The sequence below is a fragment of the Pocillopora verrucosa genome, chromosome 11 (genome assembly GCF_036669915.1).
Source record: "Pocillopora verrucosa isolate sample1 chromosome 11, ASM3666991v2, whole genome shotgun sequence".
NCBI classification, from domain to species: Eukaryota; Metazoa; Cnidaria; class Anthozoa; order Scleractinia; family Pocilloporidae; genus Pocillopora; species Pocillopora verrucosa.
Genome location: NC_089322.1, coordinates 16,126,899 through 16,144,408, shown reverse-complemented (window position 1 = coordinate 16,144,408; position 17,510 = coordinate 16,126,899). Strand labels below are relative to the sequence as shown.

Here is a 17,510-nt window from a genome sequence, read left to right as displayed (position 1 = left end):
TGATACAACAAAAACAGAAAGTGTGTGAGCAAGGCAAAGTGTGTGCCAATACCATGAGTTCGCGACAGATACAACAAAGTAGCTCCTCATTTAAATCTTTTAGGCATCTCTTTGATCTGCTGTCATCTACTATATGAAATAAAAATTTAACATGAGCCCTGGCTATGTAACCTCTGATGCAATTGATAATAACTTTCTCCCAGACTTTTGTTAGAGGAAAACTTGCAATTTTGATGGAGAATATACAAAGTCATGTAGCATTAAATCGAAAGTGAGAGGAGTATAACTGGGTACCAGATAATTTTCAGGGAAGCCTGATGAAATGCTGGGGGGGGAGGGGGGGGATAACCTTGTGATGAGCTGATATCCCATCTAGGGGGGGAGTGGTGAAACTCCTAGTTGCTTCATGCTAAGGAAGCCAGAATAATCTCCCAGTAGTTGGGTCACTTTGCTTGCAAACAGACTTTATATTTACTCTTTTTTATCAAAAGTGGCATTAAGGGCTTTTTTCTTCACATCCCTACAATAGACAGATGCCTTCAGTGGAGAGTTGCATCCTACATTTGTAACATTACACAAGATAAAGTTCAGTTTAATTCACTTCTTAGAGTTAAATGTACCTTCAGTGATGTTTACTTCTTCCTGTGGATCAGCTTTTTTGATCAACTTCAAAAACCTGGGATTGGAAAATAATATTAACGGTTTTGATACATGCCACAGAACACAATGTACTGCACTGAATGATACCATGAGAAATTGATTATCCTGATAAAATGTAAAATTCATCTCTTTTAACTCTTAAATTTTCAGCAGTGATTAAGTCTGTAACTTAATAATGTCCATATGCTATCCAGTAAATATTAGAATACACGGTACTAAAACTTATCCAGAAGTTGCTTTCTTGATCTAATTATTTAAACAAAGTTTAGCCATTATTTCACAAGACCTCATCCTAAATAATCTTCAGTTTAGCTGGAACTTTCATCTGAGCATTTGTTTTTGTGAACATTGTCAAGAGGGCCAAAAGCTAACAGTAGATGGAGATGACAATTTAATAAAATCAACAACCCTGTTATAGAGAAAGCCTTGGATCCACTGAATGTGTGAAACCATGGTTTGGGTTAGATCTCTAAAAATAACCTGTCCTTAGGGTCATAACCCTATAAATTTAATTTCAGTGGTAAAGAATTTTATAAGGTAAATTTGTTTTCTCTTTGCCTTTTCTTTAAAAATGATATAAAAAAAGTAATTTGCCACTTGATAATCATTAAATCAGAAGCCCAAGTTTATCTACCTGCTTATCGTCCATGCTGCCTTTAGTCTTCTTTTCACATGGAGAGCTGAAAATTACAAAAATATTAGAAGTTTGACACTGGCCTATCAGCATTCAATAGGAAGTTCAGATTAGGTCTTGACGCTTGGTCTTATTTTTAGCAGTCTGGAACTTGATTTTAGGAACACATACAACAAAATGGGTATGTTAAGGAGGTGTAATGAGTGGGAACCTGTTTCTGGAAGATCCTGGTAACTTAAGAGGCCTGTACAGCTGTCTGTTTCATTCAAGATGAGGGTTTCAAAAGTTGTGAAAATTATACAATACAACTATCAACAAAATATTAAAAATGAACTGGTTAGGGTTGTTAGAATCTGCTTCTCTATTGGTGTTAAATATTGACTGTAAAATATGGTTTGGGGCCTGTTAAGTTACTGGGACAGTAATTCAAGAAACAGGCCCCCCAACTTAAGATATGAAGATGCCCCTACACCTTTGGGGAAAATGTGTATTTGACCCTTGGAAGAAAGATGATAGTCTTCATGCAAAATCATAAAATAATAAAAAACTGGGGTATGATCTTGATCCCACTTAAGAGTTACAGACAAAATAGTATCTGCTAAGGAAGCAAAAGAGGCAAGAGGTTGTTGTAATTTCTATGATCTCAACCCACACCACCCCCTTGAAATTTTTTTCGAGAGTATTTATTTCTCTGTCTAGTACCCTACACTCCTTTTCTAGGTCAAGTGACCCTACTCTCCATCATTACTACCCCTACTTCTGAGTGTTATGTACCCATACCTCACTCCTTCACTTAGTGATGCGGGCTTTTTCCGTTTGCTTCGCCTTCGCACGCTTCCATCGCTTGTTCCTTCCCCAAGGGAGCCCACTTCTTCAAAATCATTCTGGCAGACCTCATTAAAAACATACACAAGCTCCGAATCGTAAGCTGACAAACTCTGTCCTTCTTTCGTTTTAACGCCAGCACCTCCAAAGACAACAACATCACTATCGCATAGGACAGCAGAGCTACGCTTTGTTTTGTTGACTAGCAGCCCGTTCAGTCCTTTACAATTAATTCTGAATTTTCCATTGTTGAAATGAATTTCAGCGTGAACACGACTGATCATTAAAGGAGATATCACACTGTCAATAACAACATCTGAATATTCATTACTGCGTCCGAGACGAGTGACAGTCGGTTTTAGCAAAATTTTATCTGGTTGTAGAGATGGATCATAGCAATTCCCTTCGACCCTCTGCAGACAGAGCATTTTTCTCCTCTGTTTCAGTGTGCAAAAGCCTCTCATACCACTTCAAGATTCTTCTTGACTGTGTTCTTGAAGTACTCTCCAAGCGGCCATTTTAACAGTTCGACACGATATTCGGAAATTTTCGCACAAGATCGGACAAGCTCGGGTGTAGCTTTTCGTTGGCAAAATCAGGAATAAGGAAAAGGAAAACGGAAATTAGGAATGAAAGTGAAGTGATGTTTTGTTTTATTGCAGACCATTCTCACGCTTACATCGCTCCTCGGCTGGAAACACGCGAACTGTGTTGATCAGCATGCAAAGTTTTGTACTTTTAACTGAATTTAGACGTTTCGGAACCCAGTCTGTTCGGACAGTGTTTGCACAAAATAGGGAATTTTGCTCCTTGATGCTGTCGTTGTGCGCGTTTTGAAAGTTTGAATATACAGCAAATGTCGGTATAAATAGTAAATAAATTAGTTAATTCATCTAGTTGCGGTTCTTGTGCTGCCGTAGTAACTTTATATGGTATATACACACGGATATAAAAAACTGTATTCTCAAAGAGCACAATTCAACTAAGTGTCCTGAAACCAAATCTAAAGTGATGGCAACTGCTGATCATCGAGCACTTTTTAATTAAGTATAGAAAAACCTGAACCAAAATGGTCAAAAGTGACAATCAGAACAAAAGGTTACCATCATCATTAGCCAATGAGAACCCAGAGTAGAAACTGGCAACCTCCTTGAAGCGCGGGAAACGCGGGTGACCAAATTGTGTTTAGTTTTAGTTTTACATCTGATTGGTTAAGATTGTGACATACGTTTTCAGGACCAATCACACAACGAAGTAAATCAAAACCAAAACAATCCGGCATCACTTTTGATACTCAGTTGGAAACTGCTCTAACAAAAGAAATTAGCAAAAAACCAAAGATAACTCAAAGAAAAAAACTGGCAAAGAGCCTGAAGCGTTGGAAATATGTGAATGCTCTTACCTGACTGGTCGAAAGGGCGGCATAGGCTTTCGAAACCAATAACAGACTAAAGTTGATTTAAACCAATAGAATCATTGACTATTTTCGACAAAGTATTGCGGTACTTGTTAGGTCTGATATGTAGAGTTATTTTCTGTTGGTTATCCATGCATTCTCGTAGTTTATTTTCCGTCATCGTCACCCTTTGTTACAAAATCGAAACTGTCTGCAAGGAAAAGGGTTCGATGAATATTACAGTCTCTCTCCTTCACTGAAAAATATCTTTAAAAAAATATAATATCACTGCGTTCAAGCGCAAGCTAATACATCTCCACGTTGCACGAAATGTTTGCCTCGTCCCTGTACAAAAAAGAAAATCACACGAGACTGTTCATGACGTCTTTCATGACCTCTTTCCCGACTAAGCCCCATGTTACGATCAAGTGTTCCTTTTTAAGGGAAGGGGGAAGAACGAGAAAGAGCAATTGTAGTGCTTCCCTACCATCCCCTCCCTCCAAAAGAAACTGCCTGATTCAAGCTAAAGGAGTCCATGCTTCTCAGAGACTGGTAAAAGGTAGTAGCAAAAACTGGGTACCCGTTTCTAAGACTTGTCTTGTTTGAGGAAGGGTGTTTTAAAATGGATATTGATTCGTGGCTTATATGTATAAACTTTTGAATGGGAAAAACCCTTTTGCTTCTTTCCCCCTAACATGGGTCCCTCTTCAACCTCCTCAATGTGTGGCAGCATGATGGGATCATCAACAGGAGTACATCCCACCCCACCCCCAAGGCTCTTGGTTTCTACAATACTTCCCTGTTCAGAAATTTTTGCTAGCACATTCAGCTGACCAATAATGAGCTCCAGTGTCATGCTCAGTTGTGGGGGAATATCTCTTCTTTCTGGGGATGTGGTGAGGGGAGGCTGTGTAGCTAGAATACCTATCAAACCATCAGCCTCCCCGGTCCTCCCTGTTACCTCATCTAATTTGCTCTGTCTCTGAAGAATGAAAATTTGCAAGAAAACATTTTGGTCAACTTTGCTCTTAAACTGAACCAAGCTATGCGAAAGGGTTTCTCGTGAACGTCACATCTTAGCTTTCAACTGATGCTATCTGGCATGGTCAAAAAATAATTCACAATAGCCCACTTCATCCAAAGAAGAGTGTTTAGTACAAAAAAGAAAAAGAAAATTTATCTATTACTCATGCAGCCATTCTTGTTGCACAGTACTAAACTTTTGAAAACCAAACAAGAAAATTCATTCCCAATGCATCCAATAAGATATTTGTTTTAACAATGGTCAATGTTATACAAACTTAGAAGATAAGCACTGTAGAACAATTCATGAATACAGTGTAAAATATCCTATAATATCAGTAATTCAATCTATCAATTCACATTTTCATGATACTTAAAGGAACTTATTCATGAAAACTCCTCCATGTACAAAATAGCTAAATAGAAATGCTAACTTAATGCATTCAAAACAATCCTCAGTTATTACACGGTTTCTCATCACATATTAAATGTAATTCCTCCAAAAGCAACTAATTACTATGAAATTGTCATATTGTTTACAGCTTGATCATACAAGCTACTCTCAATGTGTTAATTAAAAAAGATTGATACAAAAGCATGCTCAATCTGATGAGGGAATTACCATCATTAAACTTAACTAAAAGTCTACCGAAATATGCTCACGGACTTAAACAACTTAAACATGATGAAAAAATGTAAAGTTGATAAGTAAAAATAATCAACAACAATTAACATTAATCAGTGCCACTGTAGATTTATTTGGCAGAAATGTGTTTTTTTGCCTTTACAATACTCCTACATCTTTAAGCCGTTACAAAGCTTAATCTCAATTGAAATCAATTTCGTGGTCGATCAAAACTAGAACAAAATTCTTGCATGTGATTGGTTATCACCAGCTCGATTTGAGCACCAATTGGACAGTGCAGGTGTCATGCCTGTAACTGGACAATTGAATGGAACAGTTGACATGTCATGCCTGAATAAGTGGACAGTGCGTGTCATATACATGCGCTGTTGTCGCGCATTTCGGCGACTGAACCGTGGTCTTTTCATGAAAACGTATAACCGATGTCTAGTTTCTTTCTTAAACTCGTGATTGACAAATGGGACTCCCCCTTCGCGGTCGTCCGATTTTTTCAATTACTTGTATGATTACAGACCAAATTGGACACCGCTCAGTCCTATTACTATATAATTAATTAAAAGTACAAACAATCACATTACTGAAGTGATTAGTCTACAATTCTTTGAACTCTCCTTGAAAAATTAGAGAGCAAGTTGCTGATTCTAGCCATTTTCTTTCGAATTCTCTTCCGACACGTGACATGTCACAACTTTCCGTAAATTAATAAAATAGCAAAACTTTAAGATATTCGCAAAAGGCTTGCTTACGAAGAATTGATGGTTACTTTCAAAAATGGAAATTCATTTCAGAATATAAACATCTTTCTTTCTGAAGTCTGTGACCAAAATTCGATCATCGAGCATTGTGGTAACACCCCAGGGCCATCCAAATTGAATATTAGTACTTGTCTTTCCAGTGAAAGTTCCTTCCAATGTAAACTGTTGAACTCGATTATTTTTCCCATCACATATGAGAACGTTATGTTTGTCAACACATAAGCCATGCGGCTGATTTAATTGTCCATCACCGTTTCCTTTTTCTCCAAACTTGTACAAAAACTGTCCTCTCTCATCAAACACTTTCACACAGTTATTATTCTTGTCAGTTACAATGAACTTTTCCTCGTAACAAACGCAGCTGAGTGGATGATCCAGCCTTCCTGGGCCGCTGTCTCCAAACTTAAACACAGGTTCACCATCCATGGTAAACACTTGAATTCTGCTGTTATTAAAATCCGCTACAACGATAAAACATCCATCACTGGTTGTACAAACACTTGCAGGATTCTTAAACTTTCCATCTCCACTTCCCCGTTTTCCAAAGCTTTTCACAAAGTTCCCTGTCTGAACATTCAACTGCTGTATTCGGTGATTACCTTCATCTGCCACCAGAATCTCGTCATCGTTTAGGAACGTGACGCCGTCTGGTTTGTTTAATTGTCCATCCTTGTCTCCATAAGAACCAAGTTTTAGCACAAACTTTCCTGTCTCGTTAAATACCAGGATACAGTGACCTCGATAATCAGCCACAGCAATAAAACCTTTACTGTTCACTGCAATACCGGCAGGAGTTTGAAGCATTTCTCCCTGAACGTCCAACTTGCCTATAACATTTAACTCTCGTGCATTGACCAGAATAGAAAATGGACTCTTGGCAAGTTTCTGTCCATTTATCTTTACTTCTATTTTATAAGTACCTGGTACTTTCGCTACAAATTTTGCTTGGAAATTTCCATCTTCTTTTTCACTCTTCACCAAACTCCTCACCTGATCCGCAGGGTCTATGTGTATTTCAACACGATCTGTGTGCTGAGTGTTTCTGATTTCTCCTTCGCTTGATTTGAGACAAATTAGTAGCTCTGCCTCTACACCAGCTTGGAAATTCTGATCCAGTCCTTCCACGGTCGATCCTTGCACATCTGTCTTGCTGAACTTCGTAAATAATCCCAGACTCAAACTCTCTGGTTCACATGTCGACACAAACTCCACACACGAGCTAACCGGAAGTGCAGGCATTGTGGTCTCGATGAGGTCTTTGATTCGTTCTTCTACATTTTTCTTGTTTTGCATTATGTCTGAACTTGAGCTTCTTTCAACCAGGTTGTTACTGAACTCAAATGCTTGGTCAAGTTGCTTTTCCAAAGAGACAACCGATGCTTTTCCAGAATGTAATTTCTCAATCCTTGACACGCGACTCTTCTCTAGGGCAGTAATGGCTTCACGTTGTAGTTGGCGAAGCTTTCCCATCATCTGTTCGGTTGCTTGGGAAACTTGGCGTTTAGCTGTGGTAATGTTCGTTTCCAACTCATGTTCCGTTTTCTCATATTCACGAATAACGCCTCGGCAGACCTCCTTCATCTCTTTGACCAGCTTTGCTCTGGCAATGATGTTTGCTTTTTCATCGTCCGCTGCCTTTTCAAGCGGAACAACATCGTGGCTCTTGTGATCAATGGCGATGCAAACCTGACACACGCAGCTTTGACAGCCCACACAAAAAAACTTTGTCACTTCTTTCTCGTGATACTTAACGGAGCAAAACGACTGCCGTTTCAACAACGCCTCGTAGTCTGTAGCTTGAAACTGTCGCACTGGTGTGACTTTGTGTCCTTGAAACAAAGTTTCTCGAAACACTTCGTGTGCTTTCACACAGTCTGGGCACATAAACTTCTCGCAATCAAAGCAGTAGTTGATCTCAGCGCTCTTCTTCTGGCATGTACTACAGCAGATTTCATCTCCCTCGCCGCTGCGTCGAACGGCGAGAAGACTTAACAAACTGTTGTGCAGAAAACTGCTTGGTAGATTATCAAAACGCTTTCCTTCAGGGATGCCAATTTGTGCCTGACACTCGGGGCATCGATAAAACCCTTGTTTTTGGCTCGTTAGTGCATGTCTCTCCAGGCATTCACAGCAGAACGTATGAAGACAAGCAATGGTCTTCGGTTTAGTGTAAGTATCCAAACAAATCGAACATGTTACATGCTCTTTGAGGTTTTTTAGAAGCGACTCCATCACGAATTGCTGAGAAAAATACAGCCCTGTTTTGTTTGAGATTCCGAGAAACTGAACTTGGATTATCATTCTATTTAAAGCAGCGAATCAGATCTCTGTCGGATCGCGTGATCTTCGCGCAGAGATTGACAGTTTTACATTGCAATTTTATCCACCTATTGTGAACTTTCTCTGTGACTGCGTAGTAAAATCGATTTCATAGCGTGACCGAATATGTCGCAGTAGCCACTGTATCACAAAAAACAACATGCTACGATGGTTTGGAAATAAACCATCAACCTCATTTTATCGTCATTACATTTACCGGCGTTTAGTGAGTTTGGGATTCCGAGAAACTTGTTTGACACCACACGAGTAATAGGCAGTATTCTATTAAAAGCAGCGAATTGGCTCTCTTCAGAAGAGATCTCGTGTTCTCCAGAGCGCCATTTGATAGCTTCAGTTTTGGATTTCAATGTTTCTAGGGAAGCGTGAGAAAGTAACAATAAACAGATGTCTGGTTTTCATGTGCTGTCACGAGAGATAAACGGAAAGGTAAAATCTACTTTCTTCTGAGAACGGAAACTAGCTTAAAGGTTATAACCTATTTTAATTCGTTTGTGTGTCGCATTTGGTGTGGATCGTGGATTAGGGAGGGTAAGGTAGGCATTAAGGGCCACGATTTTAGTTTTTAGTTATGCTAATAAGAAAATCATGCCTCAAAACTGCTGGAATCAGGAATATCGTCTTCACTTAAAAACTAAGATCCCAGTCGATTGAAAAATTCAGAATTGAAGTTTTTGCTGCAATGTCGAGGTAATAACTGCAAAGGATCCTCCACAAAAGCGCAACTTTGCAAACGGTAAGAAATCTTTCGGATTTATGGTTTGAAAACAATGATTGTCATGGCCTTGCAGCTCATGGGGTTTGTTCTCTCTCAGAGTGAAGGACTGCGTGGAAGCAGATATTTCCCATCTCGTCCAACATCTCTCCGTATCGCGACTATCCATTTTGTGAACAGATCTCTGTCTTCTGGGAACTTGTGGAAAGGTATTTTCAATCCACTCTCTTCGTAAACCTTCTCTGTACACTCTGAACACAGCAGTTTCGAGGCTGATTTTCTGATTAGCATAAGTAAACACTAAAACTGAGGCCCTCGATACCTCGATACCTCGTTCTCGAGGATTGAGGGTTGAGGACTGAGGATTATTGAGAGCTCTCACTATTCAAAGCTGCAGAAGGCCCTTTTGTTGAACGAATGTTTGTCAAATGTTGAAACTGTTTAAACGGGCCTTTAGAAAGCTTTCTGAAATTGGTCAAAAGTACTCTTTCTTTCTTAGGTGATATTTCTCAATTCCAGACTAGACCAATAAAAACTTTGGCTGATTTCCTCTGATAAGATGTCCGAAAGCATAGAAATATAAAAACATCATGCAATTTCCTTCCTAATTTCCTTCGCCGTCGTGACTTCAAATTTTTGTTTTCCTAGCGTGACAGCAGATTATGCAAATTAGTCTGTTGAGCAAACTCCGACCTTGACTGACCCCAACTGTTCTCAGTTAGTAGCGTCAAAAATCTTAGATTTGAACCATTTGAAAAGAAAAGATAGTCGGACAGAACTTTTAGAATACACAGATTGATACTCTAAACAGTTTAAACTGCTAAAATCTAGCAAATGATTCTGTCTCGTGACGAAAAAGGTGAACAAAACGTAACGAATATCACATTGTTAGCGTTCGGTCAACGTGTGAATAATTAACTCTTTTTTAAAAATTGGTTTCTGCTCTTTTATATTTGAGTTAACAGAGTTCAAACTAGTTCAAACCTGTATGAACATTTTAAACCAAACTACAGGATTTTATTTAGCGTAACCGGCGATACAGCACTATATTACGGGCAGTCCCCACTTTTCGGCAAAATCCGTCGCGCGAGTCGAAAAACATCAGTGAAGAAAAAATTAAAGTTAGTGCTCACTCCGAGGGCTCAGACCGGCGCGTGAACATCTTTATCTTTTTTTTTTTTTTTGTAGCTCTTACTAGTTTTTTTTCGACTTGCGCGACGGACTTCGCCCAAAAGGAAAAAAAAACGCTCGGCTGCAATTCTCCTCAGCCACACTATTTTCACTTCATTCTTGTGACCATGCAACTGTCAAACATCTGCCTTCCGGTTCAACAAATGTGAACGGAGTGAGAGAATGGGGGGAAGGGATAATGGCTGAAAAAAAGGGACTCAATTGAAAGGAGATGAAGGAGTCACCTTCTTAACTAAGCTTTTCTCTTTTCAAGAGTGACGGTGACAGCCTAACAGAGGGTGAAGCTGGTGTGGTCTCGCCCTCTGTTCATAGCTGTTTGAATAGAGTTCATGTTCTTTAAATACCCCGCGGCTCTTTCCTTTTCTAACGCTCTGAACGGTGCTTAAAGATACAATACAAAGTCTGAAAATGGCATAGAATCTGAAAGCCCATTATTTCTATGGACACTTTGATTTTTCCTTGCAGCCTACAAGGTTTTTGTGCAACACAAACCAACACATGCGCAATTTCTTCTCCTTACCATCTCCTCCCATAGCAAACTTAGGAAGGCTACTTGAAAGGTAGGCGCTATACTTTTACCTCCTTAAACGGAAAGTAATAGAAGCAGCGCATTCTGGGAAATTAACTTTGGGAAAGGGAAAATCAATGAAAAATCTAACTAAGGGTGTGGTCGTTATTAATCGATGGTGGGGAGAGGCGGGGGGAATATAGTGATGGGAATCAGCCCTCGCCAACAGAGTATTAAGGGGGTACTTAACATTTCCAGATAAGCCCTTTCTATATAGAAGGCAGGTTTATTAAATTAAGCCAGTAACAGGCATGGAAGCATGACAATGGTGTAAATAAAAAATTTTTTTGCGGCCTTATTTGTATCACAGTTCAGTTACTCTAAATGTAAATGGTAGGTTCCCTGAGCACTAGGCCCAGTCTCTACCGAGGTTTTGCCATTCGACACTACGTTAAACCTCGGCGCACATGTGTTTTCATGGCATGTTATTTTCGCCTTTATTTTTCGGATGAGGATCGTTTAACTAGACTTACATCGAAGAAAAAGAACATTACGGAACCATTACGGATATTATACCACTGTTCAAGGTTACGGAAAAGGACACTTGCTTGTTTTTAAGGATTTCTCATACTGTATTGTATTCGAGTGTGCTGAGCGTAGTTAATCGGATCGAATAAAACGTGGAATTGACACTGAATTGACGGCTGCTACACAAAATCTTTTTGACAACCCTGAGGAGGCATTACTTGGCTGTGGGTTAATACAAATTTATCCTCGAGTGTCGACAATACCTCTCTTTAGTGAGAGATATTATAAACTCGTATCCACCAGAGGACAAATAATGTTCTGTTTGGTCTAGATCTATAGTTACTGAATACGTATTTAAGCCAAAAACAATTTTAAAACACATAAGAACATTAAATACAGAGAACACCAGCACATAAAATCAGCTCACCAAAAAGCTACTTCAACCTCCGATTAAATGTAAAACAAGTTCTCATACCAACCATAGAGCAAAGGTAGGTATAAATAGTTTATTTACCTACTTGTAGTTCTGATCGATATTGCCTTAGTAACTTTATATGATATGTACACACAGATATAAAACACTGTATTCTCAAAAAGCGACTCAACTGAGTGTCCTACAACCAAATCCAAATTTATCACAATTGCCAATCGTCGAGCACTTTTCAATTAAGTATCGAATAACCAAATCCAAAGTGATGACAACTGCCAATCAGAAAAAAGGTTACCATGATTATTAGCCAATGAGAACACAGAGTAGAAACAGGCAACCTCCTTAAAGCGCGGGAAAACGCGAGTGACCAAGTCGTAGTTGGTTTTAGTTTTACATTTGATTGGTTGAGATTGTGACGCGAGTTTCCTGGACCAATCACATAACGAAGTAAAGCAAAACCAAAGCAATCCAGCATCACTTTTGATACTCAGTTGGAAACTGCTCTAATAAAGGAAATATAACAAAATGCCAAAGATAACTCAAAGAAAAGCCTGAAGTGCTGGATATACGAATGGCCCTACTCCACACTCGATCATGATGAGGCTCGTACCTGATTGGTCAAGGGGGCGGTATAGGCTCGCTAAACCAATAACAGTTAGATAGATAGATAGTTTATTATCAAGAACCTTGCAGCCACAGGCTGAATTACGTTTGATTTACAATAAAATGTATACTACAAAAAATACATGGCTAAGAAGAACTAATTAAAAAGACAAAAATATATAATTAAGAGAAAAACAATATTACATCATTGCTTTATGGACATAGTGATGGATAAAACTATTTCGAGTACGAATGGTGTGGAGGCGCCGTGTAGTAAAAGAGTGCTGACTCCTTAAATTGACTTCGCACTCATTCTTGGGAGGTAGTAAGCTATAGAGCTTGTGCGAGGGATTAGACAGGATGGAATTAAAAAGCTTATCACATAAGAACTCGCGGCGGTTGTGTAAGGGAACTAGACCAGTCAAAAGAAGCGCCTCATTGTAACAGACTAAAGTCAAGCTAAACCAATGCCCATGACTATATCCATGACTATTTTCGACACTCAATTGAAAGTTTCTTTCATAGTTTACAATATTACCTTACAAAGACTAGTTTTAAAAGAATTCTGAACATGTCTAATGATCAAGTCTCTTTATACTGACGCCGCATTGCGCTACTTGTTAGGTCTGGTCTGTAGAGTTATTTTCTGTTGTTTATCCAGCCATTCTCGTAGTTTATTCTCAGTCATCGTCAGCCTTTGTTCCAAAATTGAAACCGTCTGCAACAAAAGGTCGCGTAACGAATATAAGAGTCTCTCCCTTACAGTAAAAAAATATCTTGCGTTTCAGCATAAGCTAATACATCTCCATGTTGCATGAAATCTTTGCCTCGTCTCTGTACAATAAAAACCTCATATTAGACTGTTCATGACCTTTTTCCCGACGAGGGCCACGGACTTGATCACCAGTCGCTGTTTCAGAAATGAGCTCCATCTTGCGATCAGGTATTCCTTTTTCCAGGGGGAGGGGGGAGAGAGAAAGAGCAACTGTGGTGCTTCCATACCATCCCCCTCCCTCCCCCCCTCCCCCCCTCCCCAAACAAAGAAGAAGACTGCCTGATTCAGGCTAAATGAATCTATGCTTCTCAAAGGCTGGTAAAAGGAACTAGCAAAAATTGAGTACATGAAAGCTGTGTCCCCCGTTTCTAAGTCTTGTGTCTTGTTAAAGGAAGGGTGTTTTAAAATGGATATTGATTATTGTTGATACGAGTAAGCTTTTCATCGGGCCACACCTTTTGCCCCTTTCCTCCTAACATGGGTCCCTCTTCAACCCCTGGTATTCTCCCCTATGAATGGCAGCGTGGTGGGGTCATTAACAGGAGTGTATCCCCTGTCCCCACCCCCCAAGGCTCTTGGTTACCAAAACAATTCCCTGTTCACAATTTTTTTTCCGCAACTAACCTGTGTGAGCACATCCAGCTGGCCAACAATGTGCTCCAGAGTATGCTCAACTGTGGAGAAATATCTATTCTTTCCAGGGGTGTGGTGAGGGGAGTCAGTCTCCCCATTCCTTCCTGCTACTTCATCTAATTTGCTCTGTCTCTGAAGAATGAGAATTTGCAAGACAACATCTTGGTTAACTTGGCTCTTAAACTAAACCAAGTAAGGTGGAAGGGTTTCTCATGAACTTTACATCTTAGCTATCAACTGATGCAATCTGGCAAAGTCAAAAAAATAATCCTAAATAGCCTACTTCAGCCAAAGATGAGATTTTAATACAACAAAAAAGATAACTTACCATTACTCATGCAGCCATTCTTGTTGAAGAGTACCACACTTTTGCAAATCAAACAAGTAAAATTTATTCACAATGCATTCAGTAAGATATCATTTCAACAATGGTCAACACTATTTGAACCTAAAGGAGAACTGTACTCAGTTCATGAGTACAGTGAAAAGTATCCTATAATATCAGTAATTCATTCAATCAATTTATATTTCATACTATTTAAAGGAACTTGTTCATGAAAACTCCTGCCTGCATGGAATACCTAAATAGCAATTGCAACTTGATGCAATCAAAACACTCCTCAGTCTATAGACGGTTTCTAAATACATATCAAATGCAATTCCTGCAAAAGCAAATAAGGTGGGTAGATGCTATACTTTAATCTCCTTAAATGGAAACTAATAAAAGCGGTGCATTCAGGGCAATTGAAGTTTGGGAAAGTAAAAATCACTGAAAAATCTTACTAAGGTGACAAATGTTATTTATCAATGGGGTTGGATATAGAGGGGGGGAATCAGCTGTCTCCAAAAGAGTTTCAAGCAGCTCACAAAAGGAGGCACACCAACAACTGACAGTCTTAAATGCAACCATTGCAGTAGACTGTGCTGCTCACATGCTGAACTTGCAGTGCATCAATGCCTCTAAAGCACTTAACTGTTTCTCAGTCAACATCACCTGCAATGGACTGCCGATGATGATTAAAGTGGACTATAGTAAATTGACTGCTAATTGAGAAGAGGGATAAAAAAATATCGCTCTCATCTTGATCACTCTCATTTTCTTGCCCCTCAGCCAGTTTGTTTGTTTTCATCTGGTTGGTCTATGAGATTTTTTAGGTTTTGGTTTTACATCCCCCCCCCCCTTGTCCCCAGATGGGATGTCAGTCCATTGCAGGTTACCCCCCAGCATTTCATCAGGTTTCCTTGACAGCAGCATCCATATATAATCCTGGGTGGAGAGGGGCCCTGTGAAAGTAAAGTGTCTCACCCAAGAACACAACACAGCAACATGTCCAAGTCTTGAACTCAGAGCTCTAGACCTTTACCCCTCACTCCCTAACATTAGCATACATATTCTCCCTACTACTCTCTAAACATTTCCTTAGGTGCTGACAAGGAGAATTTGATTAACAATCAAGAGGGTTTTTTAGTTTGTGATCATTTCCTACTTTCTCATGACCTTAATGTTTGATTCAGGGGTGATATTGAAAGGAGAAATTAGATGCTAGTCACTCTTAAGAGAACAGGTTAAGCTGCCATCTCATATTTAATCTTCTTATTTAATCTTATAATTTCCTATTTGATGAATTCACAGCTTGTCCAGACTTACCTTGGGAGCAGCCTCTTCAGGTGCAGTCCTTAGAGGGGGTCATGAGTATGGGGTGTGGGTACAGATGGGGATGCTGCTCTTTTTCTGTGGGAGTGTAGCACTGAAAGCATCACAAAAAGCTATTTAACACACTACCAGTCACATGTAGGAGGCTTAACCCTTTCACTCCCACAAGTGACCAAGACGGAATTTCTCCTTACAATATCAATATAATATCAAGCAGGGAAGTGACAAGAATAGAGAAGAATGTCAATCATAGGATTATTAGTTGATCCAATACCAAATTCTCTGACCTAACATCATAAGAATTGTATGGCGTATAGTAAGGAGAATTACTAATTAGATCTTGGGAGTGAAAGGGTTAAGCAGCTAAAAAATTAAAAACAAACAAACAAGAACAATCTTGACGACAAAAACATCTGATATGTTTCAGAGAATTGACGAAAAAAATAATAAATGCAATTTTCTATAGACAAAAGTGAAATGACATGAAAAAGCAATACTGGTAAATTTGATTTTGCTTTTTTATTCTTTTGTACACAGCAGTTCACAAAGAATCTTACACATGCAAACATCACTTGTCAGAAAATATCACACACTCAAGTCAATAGTGCTTTTCATGTGCACTGATTCCTTTGTTCAGAAGAGATCAGCAAGTACTATTCACTGCCAAGCAGGTGAAGAGACAAAATTAATTTCAACCATTTTTCGTTATATTGACAGAAATGAACTAATTTTTTTTGGTTTCTGTATGGTATATATCAAAACAATTATTCACCAAAGTGTTGGTGAATATTGGTGGATATTAACTGAGCCACAAAATGGCAAGGTAAATATCCACCATTGTTCACCTCCACTGAGGTGAAATACAATTGTTAATTATTTGTTTTAATTATGTTAGAAAGACAAGAAAAATGTTATAGGAATGATATGTTCAGTTCATAAGAATTTGTTTATTAAAAGATCAAATACAAAACTTAACTGCAACAACAAAAGTGGAAGGTTTTTTTTCAAATCACTGCTCACCTGAATTTTCAGCTGCCTTTCTTCAAGTTCCTCTGGAGAAAGAACTTCTTCTGCTTCTTTGCTTATTGTATTGTCTAGCACCTGGAAGGTCAAACAGAAAGCTTAGCACTTACTCATTATCATGATTACAATTAAATTCTTGTCTCTGATATGCAAAACACAGGACATGTCACAGAAATGAAAAAAAAATTGTTTACATGCAAATAAGAATTGAGTCATTGAGTAAGTTTATAGAGCAGTTCACTGATAAGAGCACAAAAATATGCATGTTAAACTTGTAGAAAATGCATCTAGACCTGACACAGACTGGTCTTGACAGACAAGCAAATACATCTCAAGTACAGTGTTTAAAATCCACCCCTATTCTAGGATGTCACAATCTGTCAAAACATGACCCTTAAATAATGTGAGAAAGTCTTATAGAATACAATTCACCTTAACTTTCACTAACTGCACAAGCAAAATTGAAGTGGAGAGAAAAAAAAAGCCTTAAATGACTTGTGATGAACTAAAAGATTTTCCTTCCACATTGTTTTGTATTACCTCACAAAAAAGAAAGAAGAAGTTGGTGTTCCATAAAAAATAACCTTTAATTAAAAGGCTCTTTTCTAATCACACATTAAGGTCATGAAAATACAGGAAATAATCACTGACTAAAGAAGCCCTTCTGATTGTTCAACAATTTCTCCTTGTCAGCACTTTAGGAAATGTAGAGCAAACAGTATGGAGAATATGCATACTGATGTTAGGGTGTAAAGGATTCACTCACCTTCACTGGTACAGCAGACTTGAGTTGAGCCTTTGCTCTACAGTTTGGACAGTCTTTTGAATGACTAAGTAGAAAACAAGAAAAATAACTTCAATACTTTTTGCCCCATTGACATGTCATTTTATTCTTAGCATTCTTTCAATTATATCAATCAATATAATCACATTAGTAAATCAAACTGAAATAAAATTCTCAAATGTGATTGGTTAGAAGCTCAATTTAAGAACCAATAGGATAGAGTCCACACATTATGCCTTTGCAATTCAAGATTACACAAGTTTTTATGAAATAATGACTCTGTTTGACCTATGACTATTTTGTTGTTTCTGAATCAAAACATTCTACTATTGTGTGTGGTTGAATAATGTGCTGTCAAATCATTTCAAATGACCAAACAGATTTACCTTA

General features: G+C 38.6%; 1 protein-coding gene and 1 long non-coding RNA gene across 2 annotated transcripts; both read right to left on the bottom strand.

Moving 5' to 3' along the window:
• Nucleotides 1-4,849: 4,849 nt before the first annotated feature.
• On the bottom strand, nucleotides 4,850-8,204 carry LOC136284331 (E3 ubiquitin-protein ligase TRIM71-like). The gene has a single exon (XM_066174517.1). It carries the CDS (start codon nucleotides 8,169-8,171, stop codon nucleotides 5,964-5,966), a length of 2,208 nt encoding a protein of 735 aa, XP_066030614.1. The 5' UTR covers nucleotides 8,172-8,204; the 3' UTR covers nucleotides 4,850-5,963.
• A 3,629-nt stretch (nucleotides 8,205-11,833) lies between these two features.
• On the bottom strand, nucleotides 11,834-16,411 carry LOC136284345 (uncharacterized). The gene is made up of 3 exons (XR_010719171.1): nucleotides 16,334-16,411; nucleotides 13,651-15,407; nucleotides 11,834-12,969 (listed from the first exon to the last, which is right to left on the bottom strand). It is a non-coding gene; the product is annotated as an uncharacterized lncRNA (long non-coding RNA).
• Nucleotides 16,412-17,510: the final 1,099 nt, after the last annotated feature.

Bases quoted from the DNA above. Each gene is read 5' to 3' on its own strand.
- LOC136284331 (XM_066174517.1), bottom strand. From the start codon at position 8,171: ATGGAGTCGCTTCTAAAAAACCTCAAAGAGCATGTAACATGTTCGATT.